Raw genomic sequence first — 20,225 nt, 5'->3', positions numbered from 1 at the left:
CGCTTCAATGCTTACACTCACTGGCCGATAGCGGCCCTTAGAGCTTAATATAGTGTACTACAACAACGTAAGACAAATAAACAAGTAAAAAAAATGATAAAATAAAGAACATTGCCTGATTTATGTACAATAAAAAAGAAAGGTGATTAAAAAAGGTTAAGGAGAAAATACATCTAAACATTCATGAATACAATTGAAATAAATTTATAGCGAAGGGTTAGTTGAAATCAGCTGACATCATGCACAATAATCACATATTTTCCAAAGCAAGAGCTTATGTCTGGATACGTACGAACCATGTTCAACCTGAAATATGTGGAGCTATTCAAATGCTCGGTACTAACATTGTCACACACATTGCAAGTGTCGTGAGACTTCCAAAAGCAACAACTTTGAACAAAATTCCCAAAAAATATAAATCGCCATATTGAGTAATTATTTTAAGATGAAAACATCCTCACCTCTATAGGAGAGTCGGGTTCATCCAGGATACTCTTCTCACTTTGTATCCGCTGCATAGTTCCGGAGGAACTGGGATCCATTATCAACACGTTTTGAATTCCACCTCCCCCAAACTTATTGTCACTTTTTCTAGAGTCAGTTGTTCTGCACACCTCGTAATTGTACACGTGTGGCAGAGTTCCTGTTCCCAAAGTGTCTGAGTAACGAGGTGGATAATATGGAATCACAGGGAGGCTGGAGTGATACAGGATGCGAGACTGTCTCCATCTGTAGATCTTCACTGATATAATAACCACTAAACACGTGATGAAGAGGAAGGAAACCACAGCCAGAGCCAACACTAAGTAAAAAGTCAGGTTGTCATTGTATTCCTTATCGTGAGGAAAGTCAGTGAACTCCGACAACACTTCAGGGAAGCTGTCCGCCACCGCCACATTAACAATGACTGTAGCTGAACGAGAGGGCTGCCCGTTGTCCTCCACTATGACAGTCAGTCTTTGTTTCACAGCGTCTTTATCAGTCACCTGACGGATAGTTCTTATTTCTCCATTCTGTAAGCCCACTTCAAACAGCGCTCTGTCTGTGGTTTTCTGGAGTTTATAGGAGAGCCAGGCATTCTGTCCAGAGTCCACATCCACAGCCACCACTTTAGTCACCAGGTAGCCCACATCTGCTGAACGAGGAACCATTTCAGCCACCATGGAGCCACCAGTCTGGACTGGATACAGAACCTGAGGAGGGTTATCGTTCTGATCCTGGATCAGGATTTTTATGGTGACGTTGCTGCTCAGTGGAGGAGAGCCTCCATCTTGTGCTTTGACACGAAACTGGAAATCTTTGATTTGCTCATAATCAAAAGAGCGAACTGCATGGATGACTCCACTATCAGCACTGACAGATACATATGAAGAGACTGGCACTCCGTTAACAGCAGAGTCCATCAAAATGTAGGAAACTCGAGCATTCTGATTCCAGTCAGCATCTGTAGCTGTTATTGTAAATATAGAAAGACCTGGTGTGTTGTTTTCTACAATGTAGGCCTCATATGAGCTTCGCTTAAAGACAGGTGCGTTATCATTCACGTCAGAGATTTGCAAAGTGAGAGTAACGCTGCTGGAGAGCGAGGGTACTCCTTCATCAGAACATGTCACTGTTACGTTATATTCAGAAGCTTTTTCTCTGTCTAATTCCCCCTCTGTAACGACAGTAAAAAAATTATTCGTGGATGTTTTAATACTAAACGCAGAGTTTTCACTTAAAGCACACATTACTCTGCCATTTTCATTAGAATCTGGATCTTGTATATTCAACATTGTTACCACCGTTTCGGGTTTTGCATTTTCAGGTAGTGCGGTCGATTTAGACATCACGTTAATGGACGGAGGGTTATCATTTATGTCTGTAACATCTACTATCACTTTGCAAGCGTCGGACAATCCTCCTTGATCCGAGACCTGAATGTCTAACTCATAAATTCTTCTTTTTTCGTAGTCTATGTTTCCGTTCAGCATCAAAACTCCATCTTCAGAATTAATTTGGAAGAGACTTGCAGCTGCTGATTTTGGAATTGTGTACATTATCTTTCCGTTGTTGCCTTTATCTTTGTCACTAGCCTTTACTGTGGTTATAATAGTGCCAGCAGGAGCATTTTCTGCAACACTTACTTTATACTCTGGTTTAGAACAAACCGGTGGATTGTCATTTACATCTAACACAGTTATGATAATCTGCATTGTTCCGGTGAGCTGAGGTTCGCCCCCATCCAGAGCGGTTAATGTTAGGGACAAATGTTCATTTTTTTCTCGGTCTAGAGGTTTCTGTAAAACCATCTCTGCGTGTTTAGTGCCATCAACTCGGCTAGTCGTCTTCAGAACGAAATTGTCGTTCGGTTTAAGGGTGTAGCTGCTTAAGCCATTCACACCGACATCATCATCAATTGCTTTTTCTAGAACAAACCGAGCTCCAATGAGAGCCGATTCAGGGATCTCGTATTTCATCTCCCCTCTCTCAAATGTAGGAGGATTGTCATTTATATCAGTGATCTCCACGGTCACCGTGTAAAATTCCATTGGGTTTTCCAGGATTATTTGAAAATGCAGCGCGCAGGGCATTGTTTGACCGCACAGCGTTTCTCTGTCTATTCTCTGTTTAACATTTAGCACCCCTCTTTCCCGATTCAGCTCCACGTACTCCTCAGTATTACCAGTGTAAACTCTAGCTTTGCCAGATTTCAATCGGTCCACCCCTAAACCCAGATCGTGAGCTATTTTACCAATCACAGACCCACTTTTCATTTCCTCGGGAACGGAGTAACTGACCTGACCGCGCAAAACACCGAGACGGAGCAGAGAGAAGAGCAGCACCATTTGCCATCTCATCATTCCAACTGACATAAAAAAAAAATGCTGAAAAATAGAAATCCTTCGTCCTCTTCTTATCTCTGCTATTCAGTTTTGAATAGTACAAATAATGGCGAGGTCCCAAAAACGCGAATTAAATTAAACGGTAAAACAAAGGGATCTATTTGTGCAGTCCTCCCTCCTGCTTTTTACGGAGATCCTGGTTGTTAACTCGACCACTCTCTGCCTCCCAATGCGATGTGCTGACGTATAGGAGAGAGCAATATGAAAACCTCCTCAGCAACTTGATGGCAAACAGCGTCCTTCACTGTTCAACAAAATGAACTGCACTACGTCAAACAATTTATGTCACAGCATTTTAATAGTTCATTTGAAAGAGATCACACGATCACAGCGTCGTTTCACTAACACCCAGTGAACACATTTCAAATATGTTATCCTGTTTAAACTGAAAGGCAAAACAACCCCACTAACATTCAGTTCAGGTAATTGAATAAACACATGCAGGTGCATTCAATTACCAGAATAAATAAGTCCCAGAAGATATCAAATTCACATTTAAGCGTTGTGATTTCTAGCTTGTGAATCCAAGCAAGATGTTAGACAGATCACACATAGTTGTAAAATGGATCAGATGTAACACTTATAATTGCTCCAGTCAGAAGGAGGTTGGAAAACATCTGACTGACTGCAGATTCTCAGTTTAGTTCGTAGTTCATGTAAGAGGAACTAGCAACTTGTGACAAACATTTAAAAAAGAATGAAGGTGAACATTATATCGAGGTTAAAAAAAAGTATTTTTTTGGGGAGTAAATAATTTCTGATGGTATTTCCTACTTTACAGTTGAACTTGTTAAACCTCATTAGTGTCGATTCTGTTGGTGTTCACTTATTGTTAAAGTAAATTATTTATCCTAATGTTTTAGCTGTTGATTGCAAGACAAACTATTTCATCACTAGTTCATCAGCAATGTGGTAATTATAATAAAAAATGCTGGGAGTAAGTTATAAATAAACTAAAAAACTAATTTGGTACAGGTATAAATAAAATACATTTTATTTCAGCATCCTCAGGCCTGAAATGACAGACACTGACCGCGGTGTGCTTCTAAATATTCCCAGAAAAATATCAATAGATGTAAAAATCCAGGAAATCTCTGTCAGAACTGTGGCAAAATTTTTTGCTATGTTACACTCTATAGATTCTGCAAAGTAAGAAGAATGACAGAAGACCAGGGAACAAATTTAGTTCTTTGTGCTGGAGACAATTGTAGAGAGAAGTTGTTGACTGATTAACAAGATAAGTAGTTGACACAGTATCCTAAGGAAGATGCTAATGAAAATGCTATTTATTGTATATATAAAAGTTAGGCTTAGCACTTAGGCTTAATGCAAGATTAGTTAGGACAAACTGATGAAATGCAATTATAATTATAAAAATATATTATTGGTTTATTGTGGAGGAGCAAAGCTTTGAAAAAAACTGCAGCTTTTATTTATAAATTCTGCAGCTAAGAAATATGTTATTAGAAATGTTAAAACATTTTTAAAGTCTGAGGTTTAGACGCCCATGGCTTGCATGAAAAGATTACATAATTTATACTGAGAACTGCTCTGCATTCAGTTTGTGTTCATTTCAAAATGTAGTTTTCTGAACTTTCAAAGAAGCTTTCCCTAGTTTAAGAGATGTGTCAAAATCCTTATTTTTGAGGCTACAATTCAATCCGTATTCAATCCCAATGAGATTAATTCATGAATTTTCTGTGAGAAGTCCTGATCTGTTTGCTGATATATTTAATAGACAACACATATATTACGTTTATATCAACGTTTGAGCTCAATGGGTTAAAAAAGCCAGAGGTGGAGACAGAAAGAAAAAAAAGATATCCTGCTACATGTTAAATTATATGTGTCTCCAATAAATCACAAATACGGTAATAAAAGAAGGGAAAAAATTGCTAAAAGGGATTATTAGGAATTTGTGTTCTCTTTAAACATTTGCCAACCACATTCCACATGAGAAAAGACTTTGAATCTATAAGAAAAATAAGTAATATAAATAGATGTGCTTGACAATACTACCAACCTCAACAGGAGAGTCGGGTTCATCCAAGATGCTTTTCTCATTCTGTATCCGTTGAATTGTTCCTGTAGAACTGGGATCCATTATCAACATGTTCTGATTACCAGCTCCTCCGAATTTACAGTCACTTTTTCTGGAGTCAGACGTCCTGCACACCTCGTAATTATACACACGTGGCAGAGTTCCTGTTCCCAAAGTGTCTGAGTACCGAGGTGGATAATATGGAATCACAGGGAGGCTGGAGTGATACAGGATGCGAGACTGTCTCCATCTGTAGATCTTCACTGATATAATAACCACTAAACACGTGATGAAGAGGAAGGAAACCACAGCCAGAGCCAACACTAAGTAAAAAGTCAGGTTGTCATTGTATTCCTTATCGTGTGGAAAGTCAGTGAACTCTGACAACACTTCAGGGAAGCTGTCCGCCACCGCCACGTTAACAATGACTGTAGCTGAACGAGAGGGCTGCCCGTTGTCCTCCACTATGACAGTCAGTCTTTGTTTCACAGCATCTTTATCAGTCACCTGACGGATAGTTCTTATTTCTCCATTCTGTAAGCCCACTTCAAACAGCGCTCTGTCTGTGGCTTTCTGGAGTTTGTAGGAGAGCCAGGCATTCTGTCCAGAGTCCACATCCACAGCCACCACTTTAGTCACCAGGTAGCCCACATCTGCTGACCGAGGAACCATTTCAGCCACCATGGAGCCACTAGTCTGGACTGGGTACAGAACCTGGGGTGGATTATCGTTCTGGTCTTGGATTATGATTTTCACAGTCATGTTGCTACTCAGAGGAGGAGAGCCTCCATCTTGTGCTTTAACAAAGAACTTGAAATCTTTGATCTGCTCGTAATCAAAAGAGCGAACTGCATGAATGACTCCACTATCAGCACTAACAGATACATAAGAGGAGACTTGCACTCCGTTGATAAAGGATTCCTCCAGTATGTAAGAAACGCGAGAATTCTGGTTCCAGTCAGCATCTGTTGCTTTTACTGTGAAGATAGAGACACCTGGTGTGTTGTTTTCTACGAAGTAGGCCTCATAAGAGCTCCTCTCAAATACAGGTGCATTGTCATTCACGTCAGAAATCTGCAAGGTGAGAGTGACGCTGCTGGAGAGGGAGGGTACTCCTTCATCAGAGCAGGTCACTGTTATATTATACGCTGATTCTGTCTCTCTGTCTAACTGACTGTCTGTTACAATACTGAAAAAGTTATTTGATGTTGTAGAAATAGAAAACGGGATGTCTCTTTGAATTGTACATTGTACTTTCCCGTTTTCAGCGGAATCTGAATCCAGTGTGTTTATAATTGTCACAACTGTACCTGGTTGAACGTCTTCTGTAACTACAGTTGATTTTGACATAATATTTATGGCTGGTGTGTTGTCATTTGTATCAATTATTTCTATAGTAACCTTACAAGAATCAATCAAACCTCCAGTATCACCTGCCTGAACATGTAATTGATATTGCCGTTTCCTCTCATAATCAGTGCTTCCGGCCAGCCTGATTTCACCAGTCTCTCTGTTTATTTTAAATATTTCAGATGCGTCATCAACGGAATTTAATATTTCATATGATATTTTTGCGTTAGATCCCTCGTCAGCGTCCATGGCACTAACTTTAATAACAACGGTACCTGTTGGCGAATCTTCTCTTATTGATGATTTATAGACTTTCTGTGTAAAAACCGGAGCATTATCATTGCTGTCGAGGACATTTACATGTATTTGAACTGACCCGGAAAGCTGCGGCTCACCACCGTCTACTGCCGTCAATACAAGCGAGAGACGATCTTTTTTTTCACGATCTAGTGGCTTGTCTAATACCATTTCCACTATCTTGCCTCCGTCTACTTGATTTTGCAGTTTCAACATAAAGTTATCTGTAGGATATAACAAATAACTCTGCAGACCGTTCTTACCTACATCCAGATCAATCGCTTGCTCTAGAACAAAAGCTGTTCCTGTAACTGTCGACTCAGAAAGTTTAAATTTCATTTCCCCTCTTTTAAACATCGGTGCGTTGTCATTAACATCGGTAATTTCCACGTTGATGCTGTAAAATTCCATGGGATTTTCTAAAATAACCTGGAAATTTAGAGCGCAGGGCACCGTCTCTGCACAGATAGCTTCTCTGTCGACTCTGTTTTTAATGAGGAGGACTCCCTTTTCTTTATCCAGCACGATGTACTCCGCACCGTCTCCTGTATAAATGCGGGCCTTTCCCGATTTCAGTCTTTTCACATCGAAACCTAAATCTTGTGCAATATCTCCGACAAAAGATCCCACGGGCATCTCCTCGGGAATAGAGTAGCTGACCTGTCCACTCACGAAAACGAAACACGGGAGCGTGATGAAAATCAGACCCAGTACTCCCATTGTTCTGATCGTCGCAATCCTGTCAATCCAGTCTTCTCAAAAGCCGACTCTAATTATATTTCCGTTAAGATATAAATAAACATTTGGTCACGTGGTCTAATGTAATCGGCAATCACACGGTGAGCTGCAAATCCAGAAAGAGAATCATCCAACGAAGCAAAAAATAATTCAAAACCTTTAAATTGCGTCAACCTCCTGAGCTGTTTGTTCTCTATCTACCGTTCTCTCTCTCTCTCTCTCTGAGATGAGAAGGGAGTTGCTGAATATTGCATCCCCTTTCAAACACAGACTAGCCAACAGCGGCCCTAGGAGTTCAACAAGCTGAACTGCAGAATATTACAAAGATGGAAATAAAATTGATTCTTGATGTCAAAAGGAGCCTATTTCAACAATATTGAGTCAATTTTAAAAAGAGAAGTCATATTACGTATCAGAAATATATAAAACAAACCTCTAAATGGTCAGGGTGAAGGAAAAGAACTGAATATGACACATGACATGCAGTGACAACACAGTCTCACTCCCGACTCGTCATATATTGACGCATGGGCAGGTTCCCTTAGCGTCACATGTTGACGCGTCGGGTACCCCCTTCGCGTCAATAATTGACGAGAAGGGTTCTCTCTTTGAATGCTGTACCGCTCCCTAAGCGTCCAGAACCGACGATCTAGGAACAAATAAGATAACACAATTCGTGCATAGCTGATGTATTTGTAGGTTCTTAACAATTTAGTTAATTTTACTTCTGTTTTAAAAGATCCTCCGGTTCTCTGAAGCCGCGATTTTAGCACCCGCTTCGGATGTTATCATCCCATAGAATGGCGATTATCAGTGGTTATCAGCCCCATTGAATGGCCTCAGTTGGTATATATATATATATATATATATATATATATATATATATATATATATTATGTAGTGTTATGAGTTGTCCAACCTCATAGCCTTCCACTAGGTGGCTGTATGTACATCTGTAGTTGCTTGCAATCTTATCAATAATGATAAGAAGAAGTTATCTTATAATTTTATTTTTAATTAAAAAAGTTAAAAATAAAAATACGGATGGATTTGCTCATATGATTATATGAAAATCTGTGTTTGTACCATATGAAAATGTTTAATATTTGTATTAGTAGTAATAATAATAAATTACGGATTGCACCCGACAAAACATTAAAGAAGAAGAAGCTTACGTCATTCGACGCGACACTTTCCACGGTCGGAGCTGGTGAGTAGCCCCTGAATCTGTCAAATAAAAATGTAGTAAAAAAACCCTCAAAAGACCGAAAGTCTACATTTATAAATCTGCTGACGGTAGTTCTATGAGTTAATGTTAGCGAGTATGTGGCACAGCATGTGTTTGTACAGATTTAGACACGTTTTTAACCCTACTTGGTAGCAAAAAAAGGCTACTTTAGCTCGCTAAAGTAGCCTTTTAAAAGCCAGTCAGGTTCAATAGCTGTCCTTCATACCTTTAATAACAATGTGCTAAAATTTTGTTTCATATATCTTAAAAAACCGTATACTTTTCAGTATACTAGTTTATATCAGTATATTGATTTAATGTTAGGATTCTGTCATACAGTTCATTACATTTCATCGTTTCCCACAGTGTATTATAAACCCTGAGGCCATCATTCTTTATTTGTTGCCCCACCAGGCTAAGCATTGTTTATTTATTTAAGTCTTTGTAAAACGTTTGCATTTTCTGTGACTTTATAGTTATTGTTCATGCTAATTATACAAGCTATGCCAATATAAAGTCTTTGTTTTCATTTTAGATCCGGATCACATACACAGGAGTCACTCATTGAAGATGAATCACAGTAAGTGACAGAAATTTGTACTCTTCTATATTTGAACAACAGTTCTCGCCTCAAGTAAAGAAACTGTGTTGTTTTCTTGTTGTTGTAGTGGTTAGGCTGGACAGGGATCTTGAATAATTGAGAGACACCATGGTGTAAACCAAGGTGGCTCCTTCGGATGGCATTTTCCAGAGAACACTGAGAGATGTTGACCAGGAACTTAGAGGTCAGCTGATACGACGAGCACAAAATGAAGCAAGGGAGAGGGCCACTCTTCTCAACCTGAAAAGAAGATGTAATGGTAACACTACTTCTTCTCTTGACTGTATGGTCATTAGCAAAATTGAAGCTCAAAGGTCTTGTGGTAAACCTAAATTTAATCTTTATGTTATCCCTGCACCATGCATATGTTCACTCTAGGTACTTAAGCCGCCTTTTATGCAGTGTAAGAAGTGACTGGTTTATTCCAACTTGTCCTTTGTCATGGGTATGTGCTTTTGATGTGTATGGTTATTTATCTTTGGTGTATGAATATGTTTCTTGGGTGTATCCTGTCTTTCACCAATGCCCGTTGTAAATAGGCACAGATAAGTGAGTATTGTAATACATCCATTTTCTAATGGACATTCAATGATCTTATACATTACGGCAGATATTGAGTCACTGTAAGAACTATCAGTCTTTATATTCTGAGGATAACTTTTTTAAGAGTACAATTAAAATATCATTCAATTATTGGCAGTAATAGATTTTGACCTACAAACTGAGATTTCCTTATGCGAACTTTAGTGTCATGTTGAATATCTTGTGTAGAATTGGCTGCCACTACTTGTGTTCACAACATCCAAATTGAGATAAACACTATTTCAGATGTCAACCTTTTATTATGTTTAACATACTTCCATAAATGACTACTGTATCATGTTTTCATATTGTGCTGATTGTATTATTTTTACTAGTATTTATATTTCTTCTTTCTTTACAGATGGACAGGAGTTGGTATAAGGCTGTCCAAGCAAGTGAATGCCTGTAACAGGAAACTGAAGAAGATTGTTACAGAGTACAATAATCTGCAGTGGCCTCCACAAACTGGCATCTTTCCATCACATTTAGAATTTTGAGAATTGTGTGATGCCTCCTCCCAGCTGTACACATTGTTTGATGAAGAAGTGAGTAGAATTGATCTAAAGGTTTTATTCAACTTTCTACATGCTGTTATTCACTTTATGTTGCTACTACATTTAACAAGGTTCCACTTGCAATTGTTCTCTTATTTTAAAGATTGAAGATCATGGTGTTGTTCCAAAGAACCTAAAAAGTCGAGCAATAGAAGCCCTGCATTTGAAGACTAGAGCAACTGAAGAAAAGCTTCTACTTAAGAGAGAGATGAACACTGTCATTCTTCACCTTCATCAACAACATGGACATTTAAGTTCAGCTATAAATGATACTGCAGATCCTGGTTCAAAAGCTGTACTTCATCAAAACATTATCATGTTAGAAAAGAAAATGTACAGTGCAATGAACATGTTCAAGAGGTTTATCGGGTTGGTGCCCCTCCTCCAAATCATCACCTACCAGAGTTTAACTCTTATTCTCAAGCACTTATGTCTCCAGATCTATATTACATAGACTATGATGAAAGCATTGACGATGGAGAGGATGAAGCAGATGATGACGACAATGTTGACGAAGGAGAGAACAGCATAGATTGTGAATCATCTTCATGATTTATGGCCACTTACTGTTCTATGTGAAGAGCACATATTCCAGTATAAAAAGTTCATTGATGATTTTCATATAAGCTTTTTGTTCTAACATCTCAGTTTATTGTTTTGATATTGTTGAGACATATCTGTTTTTAAGTCAAGCTATATATAATCAAGGGCATTTTAATTTTACTCATTACAGCTTTGTAGTCTTTTTCACATTTATTAATGTTCTTGTTCAGTATGACATTGTTAATGACTAAACTTTATTTACAGTTTGAATTTAACTCTTAATCTTGAGATGCTGCATAATCTGCTTTACATAATATCTTTAAATTTGAGCACAACAATGAAATAACTAAAACGTAGTGGACAAAAATTTTGTGATGTTGATATTTGAGAAATATTTGACTGTTATCCAAGAATTACATTATTTTGAAGGGCACTACTCTGTAAAAAATTCATTAAGAGCTATGTCAGTGTTTCTGTGATATTTCAGACAGATTTCAAAACTTACAATATGGACTATTTGTAGCCTGTGTAGGGACTTACAAACTGGATGATTTGATTTACCTTCCTGGTTTTAGTAAGAATGCCAGCAGCACCATAATGTATCATCTGCAGTTGGATGATTGGCTACTTTTTTAGGAGACCCCTCACACCAGCATCCAGGTTGAGTGTTTGCTGTCTAAGCGCTCCTTCCACTGCTCCACCACTCAGATGGCTGCACAGACTAGTGAGAATTATCTTACTGTTAGATTTGCATTTAGTTTTGCAACTGTAAGGACATGTACATTCCTGGTTGTTTAAAATGTTATAGAGCAGTTAATATTAGTGGTGATGTTTATGCTTTTCTGGAGGGCAACACGAATATTGACATCCTTCACACCAGATATTACATTAAAATTTAAGCACACAGCAGGACGGATCAGGCAGGAATATAAAGACAGAGAGTCTGAATAACACCAACTGTATGTCAGAAAATTCTGACATGTAGTCTTATGTGATTTGTCTCTGCTTACAAAAAAATATATGGGCCACTATGGAAAATGGTGACAAACCATTTTGGGACCAAAATGTCTGCCCTCTTTTTTCCCTTATGGGGCCCACCTAGGTATGCCGGCTGGGGCATCATGACATAACTGTTTGTAACCTACCTGAGAAAGCGGCAACATACAGTCATATGAAAAAGTTTGGGCACCCCTATTAATCTTAATCGTTTTTATGTATAAATATTTGGGTGTTTGCAAAAGCTACTTCAGTTTGATATATCTAATGGACACAGTAATATTTCAGTATTGAAATGAGGTTTATTGGACTAACAGAAAATGTACAGTATGCATTAACAGAAAATTTGACAGGTGCAAAAATATGGGCACCTCAACAGAAAAGTGACATTAATATTTATTAGATCAGCCTTTTGCAAAAATAACAGCCTGTAGTAACTTCCTGTAGCTTTTAATAAGTTCTTTGATCCTGTATGAAGGTATTTTTGACCATTCCTCTTTACAAAACAATTCCAGTTGAGTTAAGTGTGATGGTTTCGAGCATGGACAGCCCGCTTCAAATTATCCCAGATGTTCAATGATATTCAGGTCTGGACTGGGATGGCCATCCAGAACATTGCAATTGTTCCTCTGCATGAATGCCTGAGTAGATTTGGAGCGGTGTTTTGGATCATTGTCTTGCTGAAATATCCATCCCCGGCATAACTTAAACTTTGTATCAGCTTCTTGAACATTATTCTCAAGAATCTGTTGATATTGAGTGGAATCCATGTGACCCTCAACTTTAACAAGATTCCCAGTACCAGCATTGGCCACACAACCCCAAAGCATGATGGAACCTCCACCAAATTTTACAGTGGGTAGCAAGTGTTTTCTTGGAATGCTGTTTTTGTTTGTTTTTCCCCCGCCATGCATAATGCCTTTTTTATGACCAAACAACTCAATCTTTGTTTCTTCAGTCCACAGGACCTTATTCCAAAATGAAGCTGGCTCGTCCAAATGTGCTTTTGCAGACCTCAAGCGGCTCTGTTTGAGGCGTAATTGCTGAAAAGGCTTCTTTTGCATCACTCTCCCATACAGCGTCTCCTTGTTAACACATACTATCTGTAATAGTGCAGCTAAACTAAATATGAGAAAAAAGTGAAGCCCTGATCATAGTTTAATACACTACAATTACACTCTCAATGACCATATACATTACTTTATAACATCCTCGCACTTACAACTCACAAGGTCTTATTGTCGCGGCAAACGTTCAATGTTTGAAATGGAATGCGCCCCATCATTGACACACGGGGCCTTATTGTCGCGGCAAACGTTCAATGTTTGAAATGGAATGCGCCCCATCATTGACACACGGGGCGATGTCATGATTAAACTCACCAGTCTGAGTGGGTAGCAAATTCTGTTAAAGTAAGTAAATCACATTTTCCAGTCATAAACTGAACTTATCAGACAGAATGAAATCCTAATGTCAAATCGTATTAATAGTTTTCATTAAGCGGCAAAAAGTGTGTAACTGGTCACGTGGCGTGTCACCCATTGATAACCAATAGTAACATGTGACGTTGTGGAACTACTGCATCCCACAATGGAATCTTCTCCAGCTGTGTCCTATCAACATGCCTGTCCCAACGATTTCTGAAGGAGAAAGTGCCTTTACCTGAACGTGTCGTCTTCTAACCTGGTCAATTTGTTTATTTAAAAGGAAAGATCTTACTCATTTTTTTGCTAAAGGGTATTATTTGTGCTACCATGTGGAAATTTTTGAAGTGCAACAGTAATTAGTTCAGCTAACATGCTTACTGATGTGTTCGTTTGATACCCAAATATTTGTTACTATGTAAAGCACTCACATTTGACAGAATATCTTTTCAATACAAAAGCTTTTATTGATGCATTATACATTTATCAATTGTTTAAGACAAACTACAGGAAATGCTAACATTGACAGCTTTCGGATAAACAAATGTCACAACTGTGACCAAATTAGAAGTGTCTTTTTTGCAGTCCCAGTGATACATAATACATTTTGAAAAAAACATGTTTAATGACAGATAGCACAACACAAAAATACATCTCCAATAAAAGCTTGTTTTACAATTTTGCTGAAAACAGAAGTGAATGATTTCACAGACCTGAAGATGTTGCACAATGGAGATCCATGGCTATAAAAAACCAAAAACTACTTATATCATATGTTAGACACTATCTTCGAACATACAGATTTGAACATTTTGGACAGTGAGACACCATGTCATTATTCCAGCAAAGAACCAAGTAGTACTATAAGACAATTTTTCAACGTTAAACATGTTAATGTTTCACCTTCGCTCTGAAAGACTTAATATCTGCCGTAATGTATAAGATCATTGAATGTCCATTAGAAAATGGATGTATTACAATACTCACTTATCTGTGCCTATTTACAACGGGCATTGGTGAAAGACAGGATACACCCAAGAAACATATTCATACACCAAAGATAAATAACCATACACATCAAAAGCACATACCCATGACAAAGGACAAGTTGGAATAAACCAGTCACTTCTTACACTGCATAAAGACGCTTAAGTACCTAGAGTGAACATATGCATGGTGCAGGGATAACATAAAGATTAAATTTAGGTTTACCACAAGACCTTTGAGCTTCAATTTTGCTAATGACCATACAGTCAAGAGAAGAAGTAGTGTTACCATTACATCTTCTTTTCAGGTTGAGAAGAGTGGCCCTCTCCCTTGCTTCATTTTGTGCTCGTCGTATCAGCTGACCTCTAAGTTCCTGGTCAACATCTCTCAGTGTTCTCTGGAAAATGCCATCCGAAGGGAGCCACCTTCGTTTTACACCATGGTGTCTCTCAATTATTCGAAGATCCCTGTCCAGCCTAACCACTACAACAACAAGAAAACAACGCACAGTTTCTTTACTTGAGGCGAGAACTGTTGTTCAAATATAGAAGAGTACAAATTTCTGTCACTTACTGTGATTCATCTTCAATGAGTGACTCCTGTGTATGTGATCCGGATCTAAAAATGAAAACAAAGACTTTATATTGGCATAGCTTGTATAATTAGCATGAACATTAACAATAAAGTCACAGAAAATGCAAACGTTTTACAAAGACTTAAATAAATAAACAATGCTTAGCCTGGTGGGGCAACAAATAAAGAATGATGGCCTCAGGGTTTATAATACACTGTGGGAAACGATGAAATGTAATGAACTGTATGACAGAATCCTAACATTAAATCAATATACTGATATAAACTAGTATACTGAAAAGTATACGGTTTTTTAAGATATATGAAACAAAATTTTAGCACATTGTTATTAAAGGTATGAAGGACAGCTATTGAACCTGACTGGCTTTAAAAGGCTACTTTAGCGAGCTAAAGTAGCCTTTTTTGCTACCAAGTAGGGTTAAAACGTGTCTAAATCTGTACAAACACATGCTGTGCCACATACTCGCTAACATTAACTCATAGAACTACCGTCAGCAGATTTATAAATGTAGACTTTCGGTCTTTTGAGGGTTTTTTACTACATTTTTATTTGACAGATTCAGGGCTACTCACCAGCTCCGACCGTGGAAAGTGTCGCGAATGACGTAAGCTTCTTCTTCTCTCTAATGTTTTGTCGGGTGCAATCCGTAATTTATTATTATTACTACTAATACAAATATTAAACATTTTCATATGGTACAAACACAGATTTTCATATAATCATATGAGCAAATCCATCCGTATTTTTATTTTTAACTTTTTTAATTAAAAATAAAATTATAAGATAACTTCTTCTTATCATTATTGATAAGATTGCAAGCAACTACAGATGTACATACAGCCACCTAGTGGAAGGCTATGAGGTTGGACAACTCATAACACTACATAACTCTAGAATATACCTTTTAATTTCATATATATATATATATATATATATATATATATATATATATATATATATATATATATATATATATATATATATATATATATATATACCAACGGAGGCCATTCAATGGGGCTGATAACCACTGATAATCGCCATTCTATGGGATGATAACATCCGAAGCGGGTGCTAAAATCGCGGCTTCAGAGAACCGGAGGATCTTTTAAAACAGAAGTAAAATTAACTAAATTGTTAAGAACCTACAAATACATCAGCTATGCACGAATTGTGTTATCTTATTTGTTCCTAGATCGTCGGTTCTGGACGCTTAGGGAGCGGTACAGCATTCAAAGAGAGAACCCTTCTCGTCAATTATTGACGCGAAGGGGGTACCCGACGCGTCAACATGTGACGCTAAGGGAACCTGCCCATGCGTCAATATATGACGAGTCGGGAGTGAGACTGTGTTGGCAGTGAAGTTGCTATTTTCTTTAAAGAAAAAAAAGGAAAATAAAGTTTGAAGTGAACAATGAAATTGTTTTAATATCTTTGTACTTTGTGGTGAATTGGCACTTCAAACTGAATTGAATTGAATTACTCAAACGAAACCAAACATGTCTCTGATATTCTCGAAGTATAATTTACAAAATGAGCTTCATGGTAAATTCAAGATTAATCAGTGCATTAAAATGTGTTCTAAATCCAATCCCACAAATTAACTAAATCCTTCAAAATTGATATTTACAAATATTATAGACAAATGTGGTTCTGAGTTGCTAAAATGCCATGCAAACGATGCAAATTGTTCATTTTATTGTTAAAATTATGTACAACTCTCTCAGACTCAGCCTGCTACATTAGTAATAATAATCTATGACAAAAATGAGATGGCAAAATTAAAATGATGTAAATGAGAATATTTATATCCATCATAAGGACAAGGTTGATGATTAAAAGTTATTAAATTTAGATATCACAGAAACAGAAAATTAAAGATACAACTCTTAAATACGGCACATGAAACGTCAAAAGGAGCTATCCATGGTGCTGACTTTAAAATCAAATAGCGCTTCTAAAAAGCTATTTTAAAAAGACGTAATCAGAGAAGCAGGCGTTTGTCTCCAATTATACTTTGTGGAATCCAATAATCATGGCAACAACGAAAAGGCAGTTTTGAGTAAAATAATTGCAAAATCTTCCAGAAAAAAAGTTAGAAAACAATAACAAAAGTATTACGGTGGATTATTTGATTCTCTCATTTGAAGATACACAATACAAATAAACTATCCAGGTAATAAAAAGTGATAATATATTGACTGTTAATAACTAACCTCCAAAGGAGAGTCGGGTTCATCCAGGATGCTCTTCTCATTTTGTATCCGCTGCATCGTTCCTGTAGTACTGGGATCCATTATCAACACATTCTGACTACCAGGTCCACCAAATTTAATGTCACTCTTTCTGGAGTCAGTTGTTCTGCAAACCTCGTAATTGTACACATGTGGCAGAGTTCCTGTTCCCAAAGTGTCTGAGTAACGAGGTGGATAATATGGAATCACAGGGAGGCTGGAGTGATACAGGATGCGAGACTGTCTCCATCTGTAGATCTTCACTGATATAATAACCACTAAACACGTGATGAAGAGGAAGGAAACCACAGCCAGAGCCAACACTAAGTAAAAAGTCAGGTTGTCATTGTATTCCTTATCGTGAGGAAAGTCAGTGAACTCCGACAACACTTCAGGGAAGCTGTCCGCCACCGCCACGTTAACAATGACTGTAGCTGAACGGGAGGGCTGTCCGTTGTCCTCCACTATGACAGTCAGTCTTTGTTTCACAGCATCTTTATCAGTCACCTGACGGATAGTTCTTATTTCTCCATTCTGTAAGCCCACTTCAAACAGCGCTCTGTCTGTGGCTTTCTGGAGTTTATAGGAGAGCCAGGCATTCTGTCCAGAGTCCACATCCACAGCCACCACTTTAGTCACCAGGTAGCCCACATCTGCTGAACGAGGAACCATTTCAGCCACCATGGAGCCACCAGTCTGGACTGGGTACAGAACCTGGGGTGGATTATCATTCTGGTCCTGGATCAGGATTTTCACAGTCACGTTGCTGCTCAGGGGAGGAGAGCCTCCATCCTGCGCTTTTACTGTAAACACAAGCTGTTTTATTTGTTCATAATCAAATGAGCGTACTGCTTGTATTACTCCGCTTTCGGAATTTATTGACACATAAGAAGAAACCGGACTACCACTAACCACAGTGTCCTCCAGAAAGTATGATATTTTTGCGTTTTGATTCCAGTCTGAATCTCTTGCACTCATCCTGAATACTGAAACCCCCGGGGTGTTATTTTCAATTATTACTGCGGAATAATTTGGATTTTCAAAGATTGGCGGATTGTCGTTTACATCAGAGACTTTTAAATATAAAACTGCAGACGAATAAAGCGATGGAGACCCATGATCCATCGCGGTAATTGTTATATTATATTCAGGAGTAGTTTCTCGGTCAAGAGACGCATCTAATAGTAAATTATAATAATCCGTGAGGGAGGACTGTATCTTAAAGGGAACGTTGGATTCAATTGAGCATTTTATTTGCCCGTTTCTGTCAGAATCAGCATCTTTTACATTAAAAACAGCCACAGTCGTACCTGGAGGTGCGTCCTCTGAAACAGTGTTTGAGAAGGACATTATACTAATAACTGGTGCGTTATCATTAGCGTCCAAAACGTCAATTGTCACTTTTGTTGCGTCAGTGAGACTTCCCTGATCTTTTGCGATTACTCTTAATTCATATTTCTTGTATTTCTCATAATCAATACTATCAACCACAGTTATTCTGCCAGACAAGCTGTCAATTTCAAAAGCAAAATTTCTTTTCACATTGGAAAACGAATACGTAACCAAGCCATCAGAACCGCTGTCTGCATCTGAGGCATTTACCGTTGTTATGTATGTGCCTATGGGGGCGTTTTCCATCACAACAGCTTTGTACACTAACTGACTAAATTTAGGAGGATTATCGTTAACATCGAGAATATTGATCTCAATATTTACTGTTCCGGAGCGCTGGGGAGTTCCTCCATCTACAGCTATCAGCTTTAAAGAGACGTGCGGGTTCAGTTCTCGGTCTAATGACTTCTGCAAAATCATGACAGGAAATTTGACTCCGTCTGCGTTAGAATGCTGCTTCAAAGCAAAATTATCATTCGGTGAAAGGACATAATTTTGCAAACTATAAATACCCGCATCAGGGTCATGTGCGCTTTCTAAATCGAAGTGGGATCCTATCGTTGCGGATTCGCTAATTTCTAAATTGATCGCTTTATTTTTGAAGGTTGGAGCATGATCATTCACGTCTAGTATTTCCACAGTGACTCGATGCAGTTCAATTGGATTTTCCAAAATAATTTCAAAGCTGAAACTGCACGGCGTCACCTCTCCACAGAGCTGCTCTCTGTCGATTTTCTCATTCACGACTAAAATCCCTTTGTCCGCCTTCAGCTCGGTGTACTGATTGCTCTCCCCGCTCACGATACGGGCACGGCCAGAACGCAGCCTAGTCAAATCCAAACCAAGATCTTGTGCAACGTTACCGATGAGAGAACCTTTCTTCATTTCCTCTGGAATAGAATAACGGATTTGGCCGTCAATGGAGAAAGCCATCAAGAGAACAAGAAACAGTTGCCACAGAGGCGTCCTGAGCCGCAGAAGCCATTTTCCACATCGTTGCTGGTGGGTCTCCATCAGGAAATATGACAATACCGAATTTAGATCCACTTAAGTTAGTCAGGTATGAACAAGCTGAACAAAATTCAAAATCCTCTTCATCTAAGTCGGACAAAAACGATCACTTCTTGTCTAACGTATTGCTCCGTATAAGCTTATTCAATATGAGGAGGCTTTTCTCCTTCTCCTTTCTCTCCTCTTCCTCAGATGCAAAATGTTTTCCTGGCCAACAGCGTCCCTTAGAGTTTTAACAACGTAAAGCAATTTTGAAAAAATAAAAAATAAAAATAACAAAAAAACAAAAACAAAAAACGTTTAACCAAAATCTGAAATAAAAGTGTATCAGATACATGTCCTAAAATCAAAGCAAAAGCCACACAGGCGCTACAATTTTATCATGTGAGTGAACAACACAGTCTCACTCCCGACTCGTCATATATTGACGCATGGGCAGGTTCCCTTAGCGTCACATGTTGACGCGTCATCTACTCGCGTCAATAATTGACGAGAAGGGTTCTCTCTTTGAATGCTGTACCGCTCCCTAAGCGTCCAGAACCGACGATCTAGGAACAAATAAGATAACACAATTCGTGCATAGCTGATGTATTTGTAGGTTCTTAACAATTTAGTTAATTTTACTTCTGTTTTAAAAGATCCTCCGGTTCTCTGAAGCCGCGATTTTAGCACCCGCTTCGGATGTTATCATCCCATAGAATGGCGATTATCAGTGGTTATCAGCCCCATTGAATGGCCTCAGTTTATATATATATATATATATATAT

At 38.3% G+C, this 20,225-nt stretch overlaps 2 protein-coding genes and 2 long non-coding RNA genes across 21 annotated transcripts in view; 1 reads left to right on the top strand and 3 right to left on the bottom strand.

Moving 5' to 3' along the window:
- The window catches only part of LOC122836611 (protocadherin gamma-C5-like), a 249,501-nt gene that overhangs the window by 104,585 nt on the left and 124,691 nt on the right, over positions 1-20,225 (bottom strand). The window contains exon 1 of one of the 18 annotated variants that reach the window (XM_044126281.1): positions 17,038-19,629. The exons of 15 other annotated variants lie outside the window; for them this stretch is intronic. In XM_044126281.1, the coding sequence (XP_043982216.1) occupies positions 17,038-19,461 (2,424 nt within the window). In that variant the 5' untranslated portion in view covers positions 19,462-19,629. Of the gene's footprint in view, positions 1-461; positions 2,956-17,037; positions 19,630-20,225 lie in introns of those variants that run through there. 2 more of the 18 variants (XM_044126294.1, XM_044126318.1) reach the window with 2 other exon arrangements.
- LOC122837424 (protocadherin gamma-A2-like) lies at positions 4,019-7,483 on the bottom strand. Its single transcript, XM_044127778.1, has 2 exons — positions 4,909-7,483; positions 4,019-4,027 (listed from the first exon to the last, which is right to left on the bottom strand). Exons 1-2 carry the CDS (start codon positions 7,291-7,293, stop codon positions 4,019-4,021), a joined length of 2,394 nt encoding a protein of 797 aa, XP_043983713.1. The 5' UTR covers positions 7,294-7,483.
- Positions 8,472-11,281, top strand: LOC122836628. Its single transcript, XR_006371583.1, has 4 exons — positions 8,472-8,521; positions 9,075-9,119; positions 9,208-10,267; positions 10,380-11,281. It is a non-coding gene; the product is annotated as an uncharacterized LOC122836628 (long non-coding RNA).
- LOC122836627 lies at positions 13,684-15,481 on the bottom strand. The gene is made up of 3 exons (XR_006371582.1): positions 15,394-15,481; positions 14,800-14,844; positions 13,684-14,709 (listed from the first exon to the last, which is right to left on the bottom strand). It is a non-coding gene; the product is annotated as an uncharacterized LOC122836627 (long non-coding RNA).

This window comes from Gambusia affinis, linkage group LG09, assembly GCF_019740435.1.
Source record: "Gambusia affinis linkage group LG09, SWU_Gaff_1.0, whole genome shotgun sequence".
In the NCBI taxonomy this organism is placed as follows: Eukaryota; Metazoa; Chordata; class Actinopteri; order Cyprinodontiformes; family Poeciliidae; genus Gambusia; species Gambusia affinis.
Note: the sequence above shows the minus strand (reverse complement) of the source record. Positions and strands in the feature narration are given on the sequence as shown.